The 21,237-nt window shown below is 41.8% G+C and overlaps 1 protein-coding gene across 1 annotated transcript in view; it reads right to left on the bottom strand.

The window, feature by feature from the left end:
- The window catches only part of CWC27 (CWC27 spliceosome associated cyclophilin), a 1,032,773-nt gene that overhangs the window by 141,589 nt on the left and 869,947 nt on the right, over positions 1-21,237 (bottom strand). The window contains exon 12 of the mRNA XM_078675149.1: positions 15,100-15,209. Coding sequence (XP_078531275.1) covers positions 15,100-15,209 — 110 coding nt within the window. The remainder of the gene's footprint in view (positions 1-15,099; positions 15,210-21,237) is intronic.

Here is a 21,237-nt window from a genome sequence, read left to right as displayed (position 1 = left end):
AGGTCAAGACTAATCTTCTGACTGAAGTGTTTCAACTTGGGGCATCCACTTCTGAACCCCTTTTGCCCTTTAATGAAGCACTGATAGTCAAGGATGGAATAGATGCAGAAAAATTCACCATATGGTGCGGCCTGGTTATGACCGATTCGATGGGCTGATCGATTTCAATGACAGTGGCATAGAGGCTCCATGCCTGGCTAAGAAGAACTGGCTTCTCGGGTGATGTCCATTACAATCTGATGGACTTTCCCTTTGATGGAACCCGTCTTTTTGGGTAAAAGGCAGACTCGGCCCTGGTCAAGTTCAAGGACACTCGAGCTACGGCCAGATCCTTGGGCTGCTCCTCCACCCCAATTGGCCAGTCTTCCTTTCGCCCTTTTCGGGGCAATGGAAGGGGTTTCCATTCACGTCATCCCTATCCCAGCAACCATCCTCCACAGTCTGCCCAAGCCGTGCGAGGACATGGATGCAGTTGCATTCTGATCCAGGAATAGAGGCCAGAAGTCATCGGCCACACTGCCCACAGCAGCCGCACCATCCAAGCACTCCTAGGCTGGCTCTGCAGGACCACACTGCTCCAGTGGTGGGAGAATTTGTCATCATCTCCCCCATTGGAGATCCATAACATCGGACAAGTGGGTCTTGCTGATCATCCAGGAGGGCTATTCTCTTCCTTTCCTTTCTTTTCCACAACCCATTCTGCCAAAAAAGGAATGTTGACGGGGATCATCTGAGATTGCTCCAAGAAGAAGTTACAGCTCTCTTGGCCAAGGGAGCTATAGAAAGTTTCCCAGTTTCAGAAGTAGACAGTGGTTGTTATTCCGGCTATTTTCTGATTCCAAAGAACAACAAACTGTTACGCCCCATTTCGGATCTTCAGACCATCAATCACTTCCTCAAGAAGGAGAAGTTCAAGATGCTCACTCTAGATCAGGTCTTGTCTGACCTAAGCCAAGAAGCCTGGATGGTAGAGTTGGACCTGCAGGATGCGTATTTTCATATCCCTATTCTGTCGGGCAACAGGTGTTACTTACGGTTCAAAGTAGGGAGCAAGCACTTTCAGTTTACAGTGCTCCCCTTGGGCCTTATAAGTGTCCCAAAAGTGTTTACCAAGGTGATGGCGGTCGTCCCAGATCATCGGCACAGGTTAGGGGTGTCGGTCTTCCCCTACCTCGACGACTGATTGTTGAAGACAACCTCACCCCAGGCAGTCGTATCCCACCTTCAGACTAGAGCGGACCTCCTGCATTGGCTGGGGTTCTCAGTAAATGTGCTGAAGTCACACCTGACTCCTTCTCAAATTAATGACTAAGAGGAGCGTCTCCAATGGCTGGACCCAAAAAGAGTGTTTTTGTCATACCTTGACCGCACAAAAGAGTTTCGGGTGGACGACCAACTATTTGTGGGGCACACGGTAGAGAAGAAAAGAAGGGCAGTGCAGAAAAAGGACCATTTCTCACGGAGTCGTGCTCTGCATTAAGATCTGTTATGCCCTGGCAAAAAAGCAGCCGCTGAGGAATTAAGGGCCCATTCCACCAGGGGAAAAGCTGCAACTACGACCTTGGCTCGGGGTGTCCCAGTGCAAGACATCTGTCAAGCAGCAATGTGGGCATCTTTGAACAAGTTTGCAAAACACTACTGCCTGGACGGTCAGGTCAGCCGTGATGGGCACTTTGCATGCTCAGTACTACAGGACTCCGTAGGATAGGATATTGGTCTGCATACCACCGCCGGTATGGTATGGCTTGGGTATCTAATTCAAAGGTAAAGAATCTGCAGCTAGAAGTCTACCAGATAAACAATTTACTTACCTTCGATAATGCATTATCTGGTAGAGACTCCATCTAGCTGCATATTCCTTACAGCCCCACCCATGCTGCCATGCTAAAGGCACCGCAACATCATAACCAACACTACCGACGTCATCACACCGAGCCGAACGGAGTCACCCGATGGCGCGCCCAAGGGGTATTGCTCAGCAAAAGTTTTCAGATCCAGCCTGATGACTGGGAAATTTAAAGGTAAGGAATCTGCAGCCAAATAGAGTCTCTACCAGATAATGTGTTACCGAAGGTAAGTAACTTGTTCTTTAGAAACTTGAGGGGTTCAGCAGCTAACGCTCCAAGCTTTGTTACAATTTTGCTCATAGTGACATCAACCGTACAAATATGTGCCTTGATGAGAAAGTTGCAAGTAAAAAACAATGGAAAAAGGAGGAATAGATCTACTATAACTTATCTAAATAGGAGACAATTAAGTCACCTATTTCTATGCCATTTAGTACATTTAGGAAAAAATCCAATTTATACCACCCCATCACTCATACACAGGGACTTGATTACACATTTTTTATTTTTTTGTAATCACTAAACTCATATCTCTTTGTTCTTTTTTTCTTTGTAACAAACATCAACAAATAATTCTATACACAAGCTTTTTGTACAACATATACCATCATATACAACGCTATATACACACCTATGTACAACACATTCACAATAAATTGACCAAAGAACAAAATCATAATACGAAAACACAAAGACTTGTACGATTTACACCCTACAAAATATTTCAGTAAAGGCTGAGTGTCCTCCCATTCACTCTAGGAGGTGCACTTGGAGGTAATATGGCACAGATGGTTCGAAAACCCAAATTGCCGAACCTTAATCCAAAAACTGTGTCACAAAGGCTACAAGTTCCCAAATTAATTGTAATCATAAACACTCCTCCAGTATGAAAGTGTCAAAAGTTGGGCACCTCTGGGTCAAGTTTCGTGTACAAAATAGGAAGTGGGATTAAGTGCCTTTTCTTGTCTTTTTCATAATGTATCCATAACATCTTTGACTTAAGAACATTTCAACATAATCTAAGTAGCACAATAATAACATCTGTATCATTTGACAGTACAATTACTCGATTGGAACCATTTAGAACAGCTCACTCAACATGTGGCACACCACCAAGGCCAGCTTCCTCCAATTGCTGTTAATTTCTTGAACAATATGGCCTATATCTTTTGAATATATATATGCAGACGCCAACTCCTCGTTGACAATCATTCCACTTGCAATAATTAGAACTTCAGTATTCACTGAAGCATCAGCAATGCTTTGATTAGTTAACATCTCCAAGATCATCTTGTTCGATATTGATGACCAGAATTTATCAAGTTGCACAGGTATAAGTGTAGAATTTTTGATACAGGCAAGGTCAATTGTTCACTTGTAGACATTCATCTGATTCTCTCACTTTCTTTGGTAAGATAAGTCAAGCTATCTGTCAAAGACAATGTGCTGTTCTTGCAAGGTACACACTGCCTTTGATATGTGTAGAACAGTTGGAATGACCTCTCTGAAGTTTTGCATGGATGCCATCTTAACCATTTGCTAAAGAGTCCACAACTACGACAGTTTTGTGCTTCACTGGTTTGGTTGCAGCATCTCCATTAAATAATGCTTTTGTTGGAAGAAGATCATGTGACCATAAGTCATTGATAAATTCACCCCTTTCTTTTGCTACATCCCTCTCTCTAAGTGCTTGCTTAAGAGTTTTTTGTAACCCTTTTGTAGTGGCTGGTTGGACGAAACTCTTACCATGGCAATAAAAGCATGGAAGTTTTGCTTCAGTGATAATGTCAAACAGCCTTTTCTTTTTAAATAAAAATCTCCCCTGCTACAGTTCTGAGTATAGTTTTGTTCCATGTTCCAGGACATCTAGTAGACGTGTCTTTATATCATTATCCACATATTGTTTCATCACAAAGTTGTGTAGTCCACAGGCTCAGTCATTTCAAAGGGGGTTCCTTGCTGCTGCATGAAATGAAGAAGGCTGTCAACATGTTACTTAAAATGTTTCCCTCTCTTTCCCACAAGTTCGCGGTGATGAACAGTTTCATGATGGTCCATTAATTTTGAATTTGCCATCTCTTTGAAAGCATTGCAAATAGAAAGGACTTCATGGTAAACTAGCTGATAATGAGCAACATATTCACTTTTACGTGTCTGACCAACAATTCCCTTGGAGCTTTTCTGTGATCTCTGGATCATCTGTACTCAGTGATTCCACAGTCTTCACATACAGTTCCCACTCAGTCAAACACATAACTTTATTCGGTTAAGTTAAAACCATCAAAGTGCATAACATAGAGCATTAGAATTCGACAGTACATTAATACATAATTCTTAAGCCGTGACAGTATATTTAATATTTCATATACATTAGACACTCCTACTCAGGTCCTCGGCAGATAAGTAACTATGTAAAATAAATATCTAAATTCAAAGAATTAATTATTTACATAACAATATGTTAAAAAACTACATGATGATAAATAAATAACCTCGTTTTAAAACACAGTCCACTTTATGACTCCACAAGCCTATTCCTACACCTTATTACACCTGTTAAATAACTTGCAACCCCAAAACACACCAAGGGTGATGCCAGCATTTGTAGGTACACCAGCGCTGGCCTAACTTGTTTAAAATTTTGGTTTTTTAGGAGGGGGATAATACATTTTCTACGTAATGACGCGTAGAAATCACAGAAAAATATTGGGTGAGAAATATTCTGAACAGAGAAGTTGTCACAAGGACAAGGACTCAACGATCCTTCTCTAAAAAACCCTTCAGGGAAGGCTAATAGCCAGTGAGACATATTATGCTTAAATCTAATTAAGACAAAAAAAATGAAAAGGTTTTATTATATAGGACAAATACGGCTGCAACTCTCTACCTATGCTCAATGTGACAAAGCTTCTCACTGTAGGTTTTACTAGTTCCCTATCCTTCCTTGTCCACATTGATCTATCCAAAAACTGCCTTTTCAAGTCTCTGATAGCTGACTTACCCAGGGCTCTAGGGCTCAAAAAAAGGTCAGGACAGCCCAGAGAGTCCATAATGTATCCACGGTATATCTAATCCCTTGTCTAGCGAAATACAGTCTTGGATGATCAGCTGATTTAAGTTAGGGGATGGTTGCGCCCAAATTCTAAACCAGAATATCAGGGGTGCGACCGCAATCTGGTTCGCAATAAAGCCAGCTCCTAGATCTTCATGAAGATTAAAAACAGGGGTAGAAGCCGGGAACGACAACAATCTACCAAAAAAACTATTTTCCGCCACCTGAATATCGCCAGATTCAGTATATCCCCATATTTCGCTCCCATAAGTCACCATAGGGATACACATGGCGTTGTAAATCTTCATGAGGGCCGGGAGCGGGTTAGAGACGATTCTTTTAGCAAAAACTAGAATTGCTCCTGATCCTCTTGCTAGTGTGTTTCTTTTATTTAGACGTTGCGCTAACCACATGCGCCTATCATCAAAAAGAACCCCCAAATATGGGAATGCAGGGACCTTTGTTAATACCATGTTCTTACAGTAGAATTTGGCCTTCCTGGCTCTACCCGAGCCAATTCCCAATCACCTTCCCAGCATGTACCAAGTTTTTCATGAGAGTATCATGTGTGAAACATTTCACCAATACTTGCAAAGTTCAGATTTTTATTCACATTCTTTGACAAACTCTATGAACTTGATTTTCTCATTTTGAACTAAGTGCATTTAACATTGCCTGGCTTTGCATTATCTCTTTTGAATGAAGTGCATCCTGCACCTTGTTCAATTCTGAGATAAAATATGCAAAACCTAATTTGTCATTCTTGTTCCAGAAAGCATTCCAACACAATGTTTCTATAGCCTCAGATATGATGAGCATACCTTGTATCAAACAAACATCATGAATTCTGCTCAAAACGGACTGGACAGTTTTGCTTCCAAAGATTTCAGCCTCAAGAAGTGCATCGTCTATGCCACTAAGATACCTCCCTGTACAATGCAATGCAACTTTTGTCATGTAGAAAACGCCCATTATTGGATAAAGATCATCAAATTCTATTGGATTGCTCATAAAATATAACAGCTACATAAAGTAAAACCCCTTCATTGCAGAAATTGGCAGAATAGGCTGGTCTTCAAGCTGAGCACACACATTTTGGAACTTTTTTAGAGCTGTGTCTACTGTTGCGTAGTTCTAGACTAGAGATGGTATTACAGGTAAAAGCCCAACCTTCTTCAGTGGGATGGTATTCTGGGAGATCAGAGCATGAATTCCAGCCCACGGAGGAACTGGATTTTCTTCATCCTTCAGTCCGCACCAAATGAGTGATATGATAAATTCAGTTAAATCAGCTTTGCGGACAGCAGCATCAGGTAGAATAAGAGCCATGTACTCAGACAGTTTGAAACTTTCTGGTAGACTGGGATAGGTTGATGGCTTGTAGTGATTTTGCACACGTTGGCAAGGAAGTTAGGTCCTAAGTTTGCAGCTACATATGTTTATGCCTACGGCTGACACAGCTTGTTTTACAGCAGCTACTTCATTGGTACAGTCTTGAAAAAGCACCACGGCAGTATCATGTGTGCTGGATGTTCCAGACAAAGAAGAGAGCTCTTCAAAATCAAAATTATCAGGAGCAGCAATTGTAAATCCTTTCCTGGTAAAGTGACTTCGAAGTGGGATGCTGTTGGAGTCACAACATTTTACTGCATGAGCTGCTAACAAGTTCCTGCTCCATACTATGTCATTATAACTTGTTGATACACAATCCTATTGATTGAAGTGATTAGCTCTCTACTTTTGCACTTGTCATAGATTGCGTGGGCAGTCATCATGTGTAGCAGAGTTTTCTTTTTGTCGTGATGTAATTCATAAAACATGAATTGGAAAAGACAGTACACCTGCATAGCATAAGCCTTTTGGTTAATGAGATTGCCTTCCTCTTCTTCACTTATATCTTCAAAGCCATCATCAATGTTGTCCGATTCTGTTCCTAACTCAAGAACTTTAGTTTGCAACAGTTTTGCTTTGCTGATCTAAAACAATGATATAAAAAAAATGTTAAGACAACATCAGGCATTCTTGTAGACTCCCATGATGTGTGGAGCTATGGGGCATCACACATTTTGTCATCAAGTCCAATATCTAAATCTTTCAGGATGTTTCTTAAAATGGTTCCTGCTTATTTTACTGCACCCTGTGATATTATTCTGGCAGCAAGAACTTCAGTTTCAATACAGTTTCATTAATGTTGATCATTATTTCTCTGATCTCACCGAGTGTGAACCCAGAGCCAGCACTCAAGTGTGGCTTTAAAACTTCATTGCTTTTTCAAAGAGTGCAAACTTAACTGAAGGCTGGTGGTTACGTTGCTGCTGGGAGATCATTGTACATTCATATTTTCAAATGTAAGCACGCATGTAGTGCAGGTGGGCATACACATCCTCTGCAAATATATTCACCTAGCTGTTTAGATCAGCTACTCGACTGAAAACTTCATCTTGGAAGAAATTAGCTAAGGATGAAAATGTTTGCCCTATGAAAATCGCATACTCGGTACTTTGTTGTTTCATTCTTCCCTTTGACCCTTGTTTTGGATAAGACACACAACATATTGAAGATCCTCTGCTTTCGGGTCAGTTGTTGGAGGTGGACGAGGGGTAGCCATCGATCTTTTAAGTGGATGGGCACTGATCTGGCTGTCATCGCCTTCTCAGAAGACTCAGATTCTTGTTGTGATTCACTGGTCTCTACTATTTTTTTTTACAAATTGTTTCAATGTTTTTTTCAACTGTATACGACTTGCAGCATTTGTAGTTACAGTGATAAAATATTTGATCCTCTTCATCATTCAGTTTAAAGCTTTTGTGAACTCCGTCTTGCCATATTTCTGCAGTATCTCAAACTCTCTTCTGTTCAGGCACAGTTGATTTTAGGTTTTCTTTCACATTAGTTTGGCATATGACACATTTTTCTTTGTTGAAGGAGTCGTCAGATTTTGTAGTTAGCAACACAACACTGTCAGGAGGTAAAGATCCTCTGCTACCACCTTCTTTGCTCATATTTACGAATTTGAATCAACGAAAAATCTGAAACAAAAACAATTCTAAAATAAATTACTAATAAGATGGCTAAAACACATAATTATTGAACCGCCATTTTGGTTGCTCTGAGGTGTTATTTTCTGTCTTTATAGGACTACTTGACCCACTGTACACATTCGCTATTTTTAAAAATGTCGTCCAGAAAAAAAAGGAGCGAAAGTGTTGCAGAAAAACAATGGGGTGTCGGTGGACCAAGAAAGAGGAGTTGGTTTGACAAATGTTTTGTTAATACAGATAATAAAGGTCTTCCATGGCCCACACATCCAGTGAGAGATGCAATGACCAACAATATTCAAAGAATATGGTGCAACAAGTACTTTCAAAAACGTGCCAAGACTATTGCTCACAATGTTTATTTTATCCGAGAAACAGCGTGGGAAGGAGACCTGTGGTTGTGATGAATCATTCCCCTTTAGCTTATGGATAATTTATTAGGTTACTGATTGATTTCATAGAGATGCCATACTGCAGAGTATACAGGATTATACTGATAATAAGGTGCATTTTCTTAAAATACGAAGAGACCTACCCAATGTGCAGATGTGACGCTATTACTGTGGTAAAACTGTTGCTCAAAGGACAGATCCCATAGAACAGATGTTCATAGAATGTGATCAGGGTGAACATTTCAAAAATGAAATCATAAAACTAATATGTGAAGCTGTTGGCGTTCCCCAGAGACTGCATTGTGCTCATCATCCGCAATCTTCCGACATGGTGGAAAGACTGAATGATTATTATAAAGAAAAGGCTAGAAACGTTGAGTGTATCCACGACTTTGAAACAGCCAAATACCCTACCTCTGGTGCTAATGAATATCCATTGCAAACTGAACAAGAAGCCAGACTTGTCCTCCCATAAAATTCTTAAAGGGGTGGCTGATGTGGTTTCCTGGCATGACTGCAACTCTGTTGCTTTCCGCAGCTGATGATTTGATAATGGGCTATTGCAAAAGACTATCTGATATGGTGCGCACTGTGTATCACCAGATTAAGCAAACAAATGCTGGCCGTCATAGTTTAGAACCCAACAATTAGGTTATAATCAAGAACCATATCCAGAAAAGCGGTCAATAGTCAGCTGGAAGGGGCCCTAACAGATCCTGTTAGTAATGAACAGTGCAGTGGCGCACCAGCTTGGGTACATGCATCCTGTGCTAAGAAAATGAAAGCATCAGAGGAGGCTGGTAAAGACCCGAAACTTCAACGGTGAGCTACCCTAGTCAGTGGACTCGGCCAAAAACAAAAATACAGGCAGATAGCAAAATCACTGCATTTGGTACTTGTACTATTGGACTGATCCTGGAATTTTTTATGCAAATATTCATTCTAGTGAGAAACAATATGTCCTACACCCAGTAATGTTACAAAGGATGAAAGAAAATAACCATCACCAAAATTCGTATCCGGAAAACATATATATACAGCTGAACCAAACCTACAATTCGGTTATGAATGTGTCTGACTGTTGAGTGTGCACCCACATGTCAACCTCTTTAGTCAAAGGAGTTACACATTCGCAAAGGCCACTTAATTTTCAATTGTAGTGTGTTATTTACCTTTCTTAGTTCACATACAGGTACCCAGGATAATTTTGCACAGAATCAAGAATTCGAAGAAGCATATTAGAAACCAAAGGAAACAGAATTCCCGATGCCTAAAGATGTATAATGTATGCTATCTGAAGAAGAAAAATAACTTATCAGCACAGGAAAAAAGATGCAAGGCATTACCCACATATACACAAGAGGGAGTTACGGTTGCATACTAATCCCATCTCGAGGGGAAAAAGCTTTGCTACTTATGCATCCAGCTTTGATTCTATGACGTGAAAGAGCAGGGTCACTTTGCATACCCACAGGGGAGCCTTGAAGGTGAGCGAAAGTAACTGCACACACACTTTTAACATGGCAAACTAATTTATGCGCTAGAATGAGAACAAGATTTACCAAGATAAGAATAATCTTTGCAAAAAGAAAGCATACTTCTCACTACCAGTTGGGTGGGATGGCTCGTGTTATCTAGCCTTAGTAGTGCAACAAATATATCACACTATACAACTGAGGAACATCCATTTCTATCACCAAATGAGGGATGTAGGAGAAGACATTTTATACATTTTCTCAGCAATGGCACCTCTAGCAGGGGCAGTACTAAATGTAGTAAGAATAAGGAAGCAAGCTCAATTAATAGAGAGAATGGCCAAGTAGACCACTGTTACTTAATTGCTTAATCTAACATCACTGAAGAAATGCTTGCAATGTCCAGCATTAATCTGCAGGGCAGAATTACTTTTGATCTAATTTTAGCAAAGGAGAATGGCGTCTGCCTAGTAATCAACACACAGTGTTGCACTTTTATCCCTAAAACTGCACAAAGTTTGCAAGATATTATATTTGATATCTCAAAGGTTTCAAAAGAAGAACCTGAAATGGGCAGGACTGGATTTGGGGATAAAATAGTAGACCAGCTAAGAAGTTGGGGAAAGTGGTTCCCCGGCCTTCTGGGATTGTTGTACCATTTCTACTCATAATGTTACTACTTTATATAGAGCCTGGCTTCTGTTGAATGTGTGTGAGTAATGGAAAGAGTTGTAGAGGTCTCAAGTGTTACAAGCACGAGTTAGGCGATAAGGAGGTAGAAATAGAGCAGAAATATGAATTCCAAAAGGAAGTTAGGCGCTTGAATGGCACTGAGTGGTAAGAAAACTTGACATAAGGGTATTGTAAGCGCCTGAGCCGCAATCTAAAAAATTAAACCGACTAGATCTTGCTTGTGGTACGTGTTCACACTGCTACAGATAACACACGCTTGAGCTTCAACAACTAATAATTTAGGGTACTTGAAGAGCACAGCTCTGCTGCATTGGAAGACTGGGGAGTGAGGCATGATGTCCTTGCAATTTTTTTCAAGGTTGCATTTATAGTTGGAAGAATGCATTGTTTAACAAATGTTATCAAATATACTAGGAAAGAGTTGTTACACGTATAATGAATGCACAACTCTTTGTATTGCTTGAGAACTGAACTAATTGGTATATTCCCATTGCTCAACAAGGGTACATCTGTCTGTGTCCAGAGTTTTTATTCAGACATTTTGCTGGAGATCCAAGAGCGATCCTGGTTATGAATTTTAATTAAAATGTGGACTTTGACAATGGCATACACAAGTTTTGTGGAAGGATGCCTGGCTGCCAGGATGACAGTGACAACTTTAGAAGTGATTTCAAAGGAGATTAACTGTTACTCTGCACTGGCAACTAACATCACTGATAAGCAATGGACACAATTCATAAGTTTTCCTAAAGTAAAATCCACAAACGCTAGACTGAAATACACACAAATAAATTATCTCCACCATATGTACCCATCACATAGGATGGCACATATGTACCCTACTTCTGTTGATGTTTGCTCCAGGTGTCTAGCCTCAGAAGCAACATTTCCCCACATGGACTGACCATGTCCTCGTCTCAGGACATTCTGGAATGAGGTAGCTGTGACATTGACAGAGGCAGCTGGCACCCCGATAATAGCACAGGGTCTACATTTTTTCCTTGAAGTAATGAAGCGCAACGCCCTACATAATACATTTTTAGACCTGGCACTGGTACTAGCAAAATGTAGACTAGCTATGGTTTGGAAATCACTGTTGGGCCACAACACACAAGCATGGTTTCTAGGCCTCCGCAGAGCACTTGTTGTAGAACACAGGACCCAACTATCCAATGCACCACAGATACCCTCCCAGGCTAACCCTGTACAATGGCAGAAGTCCTTAACTGCCATAGAAACAACATTGAACACAATAAATCCAACTGCAACATGAAGTACATCCTTACCCTGCACCGTCAGTGCAACATTTCATAACAGCGACACACATAAAGCAAACCCCTATTGAATGTATACCTAAACTCAAGATTGGGTAGGATGGAATTGCATATATAACAGCATGAATTGCAGGGCCCTCCCCACCGGCACCCTAAGGCCGTACTTGGATGCTCATAACTGATTATACATGGCTAGATATACATTTCAGATATAAGACAGGCGAAATTGGACAACTTCGCACAGACATCAGTTTAATTGATGTGTGAAGAAAATCTAAAGCTTGTGGTATAAGATGTCAATAATCGTTTAAGATTCTTGTCTATGTTACTGCTAGTCACCCCACCAAAACTGCTCTGGTACCCGGTAATGTAACACTAAGCATACCATCATTGATAAAGTTTATTTGTATAACTTGTTGAAAATCAATAAAGATTATTCACAAAAAAAGGGAGATTAGCTGTCACTACTCCATTTCCATGCATGGACGTCCAGGTTATAAAGTTCTGGGTGCAACATCCTGCCCTACTGCTGGTGCAACCTAATTGGAGGACAAATGCTCAGGCCCAGAAGCTCCAGGTACCACACTCTTCAGGTTCAATCCAAAGCCACTAAAATGACTTAGACCCAGTTATACCCATGAGTGTCTTGAGACCCTTATGGGTGAATAGACGCACTTTACAAGTCACCTGATTGATTGATGATCTTCAGAACTAGGGGAGAGGTACCAACTGAAAGGCATACAGGAGCTCCACACTCCACTCGATACAGAATGCATCACAGAGAAAGAGCCTTCCTGGGAACTCCAGTGCATAAGAGTGATGACTTTGCATGTTCCCCGTGGTGGCAAAAAGGTCGATGCACCAAACAAAATCCTTGGGTATGATCAAGAAAAGAACAAGAAGAAGACACTGACAATATCACACAGACCTAACTGTGGGATAATCCCTTCTAGGACGAAATCCCTCACCCACCAAAGATGGCATGCTTCATTATTTGGGATTCTCCTCTCAGAGGAAAACCTAGTTCCTCTGAGGGCTACAACCCCCTCTACAGGGCCGGACTGGGACCCAAAACCGGCCCTGAAAAGTGCTCGGCCGGCCCCCGGGGGGGGGGGGGGGGGGAGGAGGGGGGGTATAGCTCTTTGCTGAGGTCGGTTTTCGGCCGATTTTGTTACAGGGCCAATTTCGCAGCTATGCTGCAAAAACGGCCTGGTAACAAAAACGACCCCAGGGCCCCCACCCGTGCGGCGCACTGGGGGATTGCCCGATGCCCGCAACGGCCAGTCCGGCCCTGCCCCTCTATGAGAGGGAGGAGCACAGGGATGTTTTGACGTCTACCCTACAAAGATATTCTAAATCCACCAAATGCGAGAATAAATATAGCTGTGGGCGCAGTGCAAAAAATGATTAAACGTGAGGGGAGTGGTGATAAAAGTAACTAGAGAGAACATAGGACATACTTTATTTGTATGTTCTCGCTGTCAGGTTTAAAAACAGTGCACCTGCGGTATGGATTTAAAGCGCATGTGTGAGATGAAATATCGTGGTCAACATGTTTCAGCAGTAATCATGACCTCGATATTTCATCTCACACATGCGCTTTAAATCCATACCGCAGGTGCACTGTTTTGAATCCTGACAGCGAGAGCATAAAATAAAAATAAATAAATCTCACTTTGAGATTTTGTTGTTGAAAAGAAAAAAAGAAAAGAAAAGTGTGCCATACAACTACTTCATATTGAAGGTGCTGCACGGCACACTTTCAATGTATTTACAGGAACCGCTGTTCCTGTAAAGCTAGAGATGTCTACTTGGCTGGCAGACATCTCTAAATTTAGTGGGCAGAGTATACTCCCCATGGAGGGAGTAAAGTACTATGCCATGGCAATGGTACCAACACCATCTGCCAAGCTCTCAATCAGCGCCTAAGTCTGGCTTCGAAGACAACCCCACTGGAGACAGGTATCGACTAGGAGACTAACTCATGCAAGAGTGTTGTTTTGAAAATGCAGCACGCCTTCTTTCAGTTTGTGTTTACGTCACTTCTCCTTCAATGACAGCCAGTCCAGCGACTCCAACCGAGGTCTAGATTTTCTTCAGGCTCGACAGTCATGACCAATTCTGGTCACATAGAATTTAGCTTCCCCCTCCTTGATAGTTTTGGGCTGCATGCTTAGGCATGACTAGCACAATTTAGTGCTGGTCTCAGACACCCTGGTACCAAAGCATATATCATGGCGGTCAATATTTACATTTGTCCATCACAATTCCTGCAGGTTTTAAATTCTGTTATCTTGGCAGGTGACATTCTATCTCTGAACTTTAGGAAAATGTACTAACAGAGATATCGCCAAGGAGAATTGCTGTCAGAGTGAGCTTCGGATCCATCCTGAAGGCGTGGAAAGAAGGGAACTGTAAAGCGCTCTGATGCCCTCACGGGTCATGTTCGTGCTCTATAAAACCTTAAAATAAATAAAATAAAATAAATAAATAAACTGGAGATAGCATTTTATGGCTCTAATTATGTTACAAGGGTGTTTTTTCTGTGGCGACATGGAGCCAGGGGCCTCTAATAGCATGGAAGAACTATTAAGAACGTTTCCGGATCCAGTCTGGGATATTCAGAAGGTAAGGATTCTGTAGGTAGAATTAGCCATCGGAACAGACTTTTGGTGTTGAAGAAACAAACAAACAAATTCAACACGTTGAATGGCATTCAAACTTTTGGATTGGAAGGTTATGAGAAACAAATCACATGTGACTGAATAAGGATAAAATGCATGAAACTTAGGTAGGGCCTAGTTTCCCTTTACCAAAAGCATTACATTTGGTGGGTTTCTTAAGTGGCAGGACAAAATGTGGGTGTTGGATGTATGCCTCTCAATACTTGCCAAACTTAATTATGTCCAAAGTTCCACGACTTTAGGCTGCGATGCTTAAATACGGTCATGATTAAATATGGTGCATATGATAGATAGCCTTGCAGCTTTCCTGCTGCTTACATTTGGAAAATATCCAGAGATCTGTCCTCTGCTGTTTATGATTTGGAAACACTGGCTAAAATAAAATGAGATATAATCAACACACTTTAATCTCAGTAAAGGAACTGTGACTAATATTGTTTGAGATTTCTGTGTTAGTATGGCCCACACTACCTTACCTGCCAGTTATAGCGTTGTATTCTTGTTTCGATCGAAATCTCTATGTTTCTACTGTTCTTAGTCTAAATATGGAATGCTAGCAAACAACTGAAATATTTAACTACATAAATGTATACGATTTCCATTATGAGCGCACTACATCTGAGATCATGATTGTCGGTCTATACCTGCTCTTCCCGAGAACCTCCTTTCTTTGCCTTTTGTTTCCTTAAAACTTCATACTTCTGTTTCTCTTGTAGATATTCTGCAACAGCACTGCTCGCAAGTGTTTCTTTGTCTGAAAAATGAGATAATCAATAAATAAACAAAATTATTTTCTGGATATAGAAAAGTCAAAGCAGCATTACTCATGGCAAACAATGTTGCTCATTATTATGATATCTGTACTGTATGTTTACGGCAACACTTTAGAAAAATGTCTAAATAAAAGTAGTTAGTATGCTAAAGATCTGGCATGTGAGGTAGTTTATATGGTTAATGCACCCGCTGTATAGTTTGCGCTAACATAACAGTGAACTTTTGAAAGTGTCGGGCAGTGTAAGATTTCCATCATTCTGAAGTCAATAAAATTAGCAAAAAATATTTTTAGTCAATATGTGGTGAATCTAAAATGTATAATGTAAAGCAAATTGGGACAAAAACACAATACTTGTAACCACTGTTCCCAATAACCTGTGCGCGTGGGCACGCGCGCACAGAAGTCACCACAAGCGCGCGGCGTGCTGTATTTGGCGCGCATATCTCGCGAGACCGTTCGCGCCCCTGCTTTTAAAATGCGAGCGGCGCGAAATAGGTCATTCCTGGGGCTCTGGGTTTTGGGAGGGCACAACTGCAGAGCTGATTGTGGGCCTTTGAGTTAGTATTCATATTAATTGCAGCCTGTGCGCTGCAATTAACATGAATACTAACACAAAGGCCCACAATCAGCCCCGCAGCTGTGCACTATTAAGCATTGGCATAGCCAATAGGCCTCGCTTTTGGGACCTTATAAGTATTTAGTTATGCAGCACATTATCCTTGGTGCAACAACATCAACTGTTGCATGGGTAAACACTTATAGGGTCCCAAAAGTGAGACCTAATGGCTATGCCAATGCTTGTTTAATTTGAAAGGGAGAGTACATGCACTTCTCAGCACTGCTTGAATAGATTTAATGAGTGTACCAGCACTTCTTAGGAGCAACCAGGTACTCTAAATAGTAAGTAACTTGCTTTAGTAAGCATACTGCGGGCTCTTGTTTGACACCACAAGGGGTGTGCGCCATTTATCACAGGGCACTGAGCGCTCACACCTAGAGGTCTGCCATTGAAGCAGGCGCTAGCAACACAGCCAACACTCCCGCAGCCCAGCCCCGCTTTAGATGATGGCACACACAGTTGACTTTCACGATCCAATCCCCCTAAGAGTGAGTCCAACAAGCCACTTGTTAGGGCGCCATTTTTGGATGTTTACAAACATATTTAACATAGGAAGAGCAAAATTGTGCTTTTCAGAATCCAAAGAAATGTTAGTTAGATAAAAAGCCAAACCTAGCTTCCGTTGGCAACTACATTTGTTGTGCAATTTTATACAGCGCAAACTCGACCCACATATTGGAGCGCTTTATAGGAACACCAGTTATTTTACACAAGGACACATTAATTTTTGGTAGGCACGGGGAGACAGTGATTTGCCCAGAATAACAGGAGGTTGAGCGGACGTCGAGACTCGAACCTGCTTGCCCAGTTCCAAAGTCGAGAGCTCTAGCCTTACGCCACATCCTCCATGATTGCTGATGAACGACCACTTTAAAATGTGCTGACATCAGAGTCCACTGCCACCATACTACTGTGAAAGCAAATATGTAGTCCACAAAGTAAACACGTCATCTGCCACTGCAGGCGGCTGCTAGCACAGGAAACGGAGAGCTTATTTACAAGCCCCTTGCGCCACCGGATGCCACTTTTTCCCATATTAAAAGTGACGCACGGGCGATGCAAGGGGTTTGTAAAAAAGCCCCCGAGTTTACAAAATGGCTGCTTTCTCAAAGGCATGGTCTACAGCTCTGAAGCGAACCATGCATTGCCTACCTAAAAGTGAAGTGTCCATACGAACACTCAATTTTCCTTTGGTAACCACGCTGAAAAAGTTGTTTTGCCAAATAGCCACTATTTTTTCCACAGTGGCTGTCGCCAACTTTTATATAACATTTGGACTTTTCATACAAATATTTTGGTGTGAAAAGTAGTTAATTTTTGAATTTGCTGATAACATGTATTAATGCAAAAATCGAGGAATTCAAGCCAAGTAGCCTACGCCGTTGACTATTACAAATGTAAAGGGTGGCTGAGCTTTGCAACACACAACTCAAGTTTGACGATAAAAGAGAGGGTGGAAAGTAAGCATGCGCGTGCCTCGTGTTTTAAGTAAACAAGCACGCATGCCTCGTGCGGCAGCAGGGGGAGGGGAGAGAGGAAGCGACCTGCATGATTCCCTTGTGGGAGCGAGCAGCAAGGCGAGATCATTACTACCATATGGCGCCAGCTGCTCGCTACCGCAACGGAAACACCAAACGTGCACGCGTTGCCATTGGAAGCAATGCAACACGTGCACGTTTTTGCCTGCAAAGGTGTATCTATGGCTAGAGATCTTTTGCCTATGCAGAGCATGTGCGCTGCGTAGGCGAGACCTAAACAGTGTCTCAAACATGACATGTGCTTTAGCACACGCTGTGTTTGAGACTCTGCTTTTCTTTTTTTAATTGTGCACAGCTGCGGCGCTGATTGTGGGCTTTTGAGTTAGTATTCATGTTAATTGCAGCATCTCAAGTTCACAAGAATACTATCTCAAAAGGTCACAATCAGCCCAGCAGCTGTGCACAATTAAGAAAAGAAAAGAAAAGCAGAGTTTCAAACACGGCATGTGCTAAAGCACACGTCGTGTTTGAGACTCTGCCTTTCTTTTGGGGCTCCTTGTTTTTGGGGATAGAGGAGTTGCACTTGGGCTAAGGGAGTACGTAAGTAGTTTAATTTTAGCGGCCAACAAAATTCACAATGTAAAGCAATGTTAAATGTGGGTGTATGTCAGGGTAAGCTGAGGCCCAGAACAAATGGACATGCAGAATTCACCCACATGCACCATGTTTGTAATAGTTCATCAGCTCGTGGCTGACTACCTAAACTAGCAACCGAAGGAGGGGGGAAGAGTACTCACAAAGAGAGCGAGAGAGTCAGGCTGAGATAGCACGTCCGAGTGCCAGGGAAAGCAATCCCTGGACACAGAAAGAGCATGCTAGCACCATGAGAAAAATGAATGCACAAGTCTCAAGAGAAAGCCAAAGTACAGGTGACCCAGACAGGGCATGGGCAAAGGAGAGATCATGTGCACGAAAGAGAACAGCAGCATGGGTTTCAGAAAGAGAAAAACTGAGAAAGAGAGAACATGATTGCTACAGAGAGTGAAATGGCACAGGTGAAAGAACAGGAGCACTGGCACTGGAAAGCGATTTAGAATGTATATTGATAACCTAGGTTCCCCAAAGTTTGCAGCAGTTCCTGAAACTGGTTATTACATCCCCTTCAACCCAGCCTGTTTTCTAAAGGTAGGAGCTGCTCACTATAATAGATTATATACTCTAATCGACTAAGCCTGCCCCAGCATCACACTTCTCTTTACAAGGTTTCGAGGCTACTTTTATATTTTTCGGCATCAGTAATGAACATATTTTCACCACCAGCCGCCAGAGGAAAGCTTTAAAAAAAAAAATATATATATATTATGTTGCAAACCGGTATATACACACTGCGAGTCAGACTCCCCTTGCTGGTAGGGGGTTACAGGGAAAGAAGAGTGGGTTTTACTATCAAAACAAATCTGCAAAAAAGGTACTTACACACTGGTAAATCCATATTTGTAAAGCTCAAACTACTCACTCTTACGGATCTCAAGGCGCTGGGGGCCGTTGTGGAAATTAAGTGAGCTATTGCCCAGAGTCACATGGTGCTGGGCTGAGCTGACGCCAGAGCCGGGGATCGTACCGTGAACCCTGTGCTCCGAAGTCAGCTGCCCTGGCCACTGCACCACATGGTCATTTGCCTTAGCCTTTCGTAAACATGCACCACACATGACCAACCGCCCCCAGGCCCATGGCTTCTTACGTTCCTGGGTCAGAAGTTTTGGACGTCATCATCCAGGTGGGAGCTCAAGCAGTCTCGACCCCAGCTCCACAAATACTAACAAGAGCTTTTCGATTGAAAGTTTAAACTGTGCTGTACACGGCTAGAAAAAAATGTATTCTGTGAAAAAACAGGTTTGGGTCTAGGTGTACAGCTGCTCCACATCCCAAAGTTACAATCAGCTGGAGGAGTCCCCAATCACCACCCACTCACCCTCCCACTGTGTGATCTGCTCAGTTAGAAGGCACTTCACTCTGCCTGCATCGGTGCTCAGTTAAGGAGCGGCTGCTGCACAGCATAAGTATATGGGTAGTCCACCTTTAGTCCGAGCTAAGAACAAAACAAGTATTAGACCTATGAAAATGGGCCGAGGCACTACAAAGCAATATGTTCTAAGAATACTACATACCATACACAGCTACTCTTACTTAAAAAAAAAGAAACGTGGGACATTTAATGGATCCACATTTGGCGGTACGGACATCTCCCAAATCTAGTCCTAAAGAATGAACGTCTGATCCAACTAATGGTAAGGCAAACAGGGATACCAAACACTTGTTTCACCAAATGACATAAGCTTTATTTACAAATAAACAGTAAAAAAAAAAAGTCACTCACTCATTTCAACATCAATTGCGCCTCATCTAGTAAAGGAGTTTTGTGGCATCATGAAAAAGGCCCAGGAATTTCTTCCAGAAACACCCGCTTTTACAAGACAAACACCCCTCAAGCGGCCAGCATAAAACAATAATTCAATTGTAGAGAACAGTTGTTCATACTAATGCCAACAACTGGAAATTGATATTTATTTTGCAAACCGCTCAGATCGGAGGACAGTCAACACACAGCCATTAGGTTTTCAATTAACTAAATTCCTCTAACAAGCCAAAGGCTATCATTTTGTGGAGGACAGCTTCCCTATTGCAGCTTAGTAAGGGAGGAGGTGAGGTTGCTAGGTTCCGTTTAATTTGTTTTAAATACATTAGCTGCGTTCATCGGAAAAGATGTAGTTGTGATAACTCATGGCTTGGCGAATGCGGAGACCTTTCTGGCACTCCCATTGCCGATTCAAGTAGGCAGGCACTGATACACTGAACCTTTGTGAAAAAAACAAGGCGCCAGATTGTTCATTTTGTGTAGAATACTCTGCCAGTAGATTTCAACACAGCATCTTGCATCGCTTTACATGAATAGATCATAAATTCACAACGCTGTCCCTGCCATCACCGTTTCTAAAGGTGGGCAAAACATTCTGCTTCACAAAGCCTGGTGGACACCACAGATTGATACAGCAACTTAAAGGTGGATGAAGTCATGTAATTGTGAAACATAAGGGCAGGATATTGGTTGGAAGGCTTAGATTGGTGATACATGGCACTTTAAGAAAGGTCAACTTGTCTCCCATCTTGGACTCTTCACAGCCAGAACTAAGTTCTAAATGGTCTTTGCAGACAGAAGTGGCTAATATTGTGAAAACCTGAAATAAAAAAAAAACAATATAGAATTGTGTAATTGGGGAAGCATAAGGCCTATAATATTTTCAGCTGCAGCAGTTACTGGCGTCATAGCCAGTTTGCTATTGCGGTATTATTGCAAGAACTGGGCAACAAATGTGGGGATGGATGTGATTACAGAAAGTGAGTGATGCCCCCATCAACATGCCACACTTACTAAAGCCAAAAAGGATCCATAAATAAGTGAACAAGAAGCACACAGCACATCCATGCATGGTAAATGGCTAACCCCAAAGCGTACAAAGAAGGGAAGGGATAGACTGCTTGGCCACAGCGCCGGCTCTGTGAAGCAGAATTTTCAGCACAGTCCCCTCATCACTGTACCCTACCCATTAGTTATTAAATATAATAGATTGATCAATCCTAATAACTGACTAACATAGCCACCATTCAAATTACTTTCATATTTACCTATACTAATTCAAAATTAATCCTTAGGGGTTCCAGAGTAGCGTGCTACCCGCCAAAAAAAGCACTTAAAAACCCCATCAGGGGTAGCAAGCGCCATATAAATACAAACCTCTTTCAATCTTCTATCCCGCAACCTACCCTTCTCTATCCAAATAATTGAGTAACATATCCACCACTCGAATTACTTCATATTTCACAATACTAATTTTAAACACTAATACTTTAT

This window comes from Lissotriton helveticus, chromosome 2_1, assembly GCF_964261635.1.
Source record: "Lissotriton helveticus chromosome 2_1, aLisHel1.1, whole genome shotgun sequence".
Lineage (NCBI taxonomy): Eukaryota > Metazoa > Chordata > Amphibia > Caudata > Salamandridae > Lissotriton > Lissotriton helveticus.
Note: the sequence above shows the minus strand (reverse complement) of the source record. Positions and strands in the feature narration are given on the sequence as shown.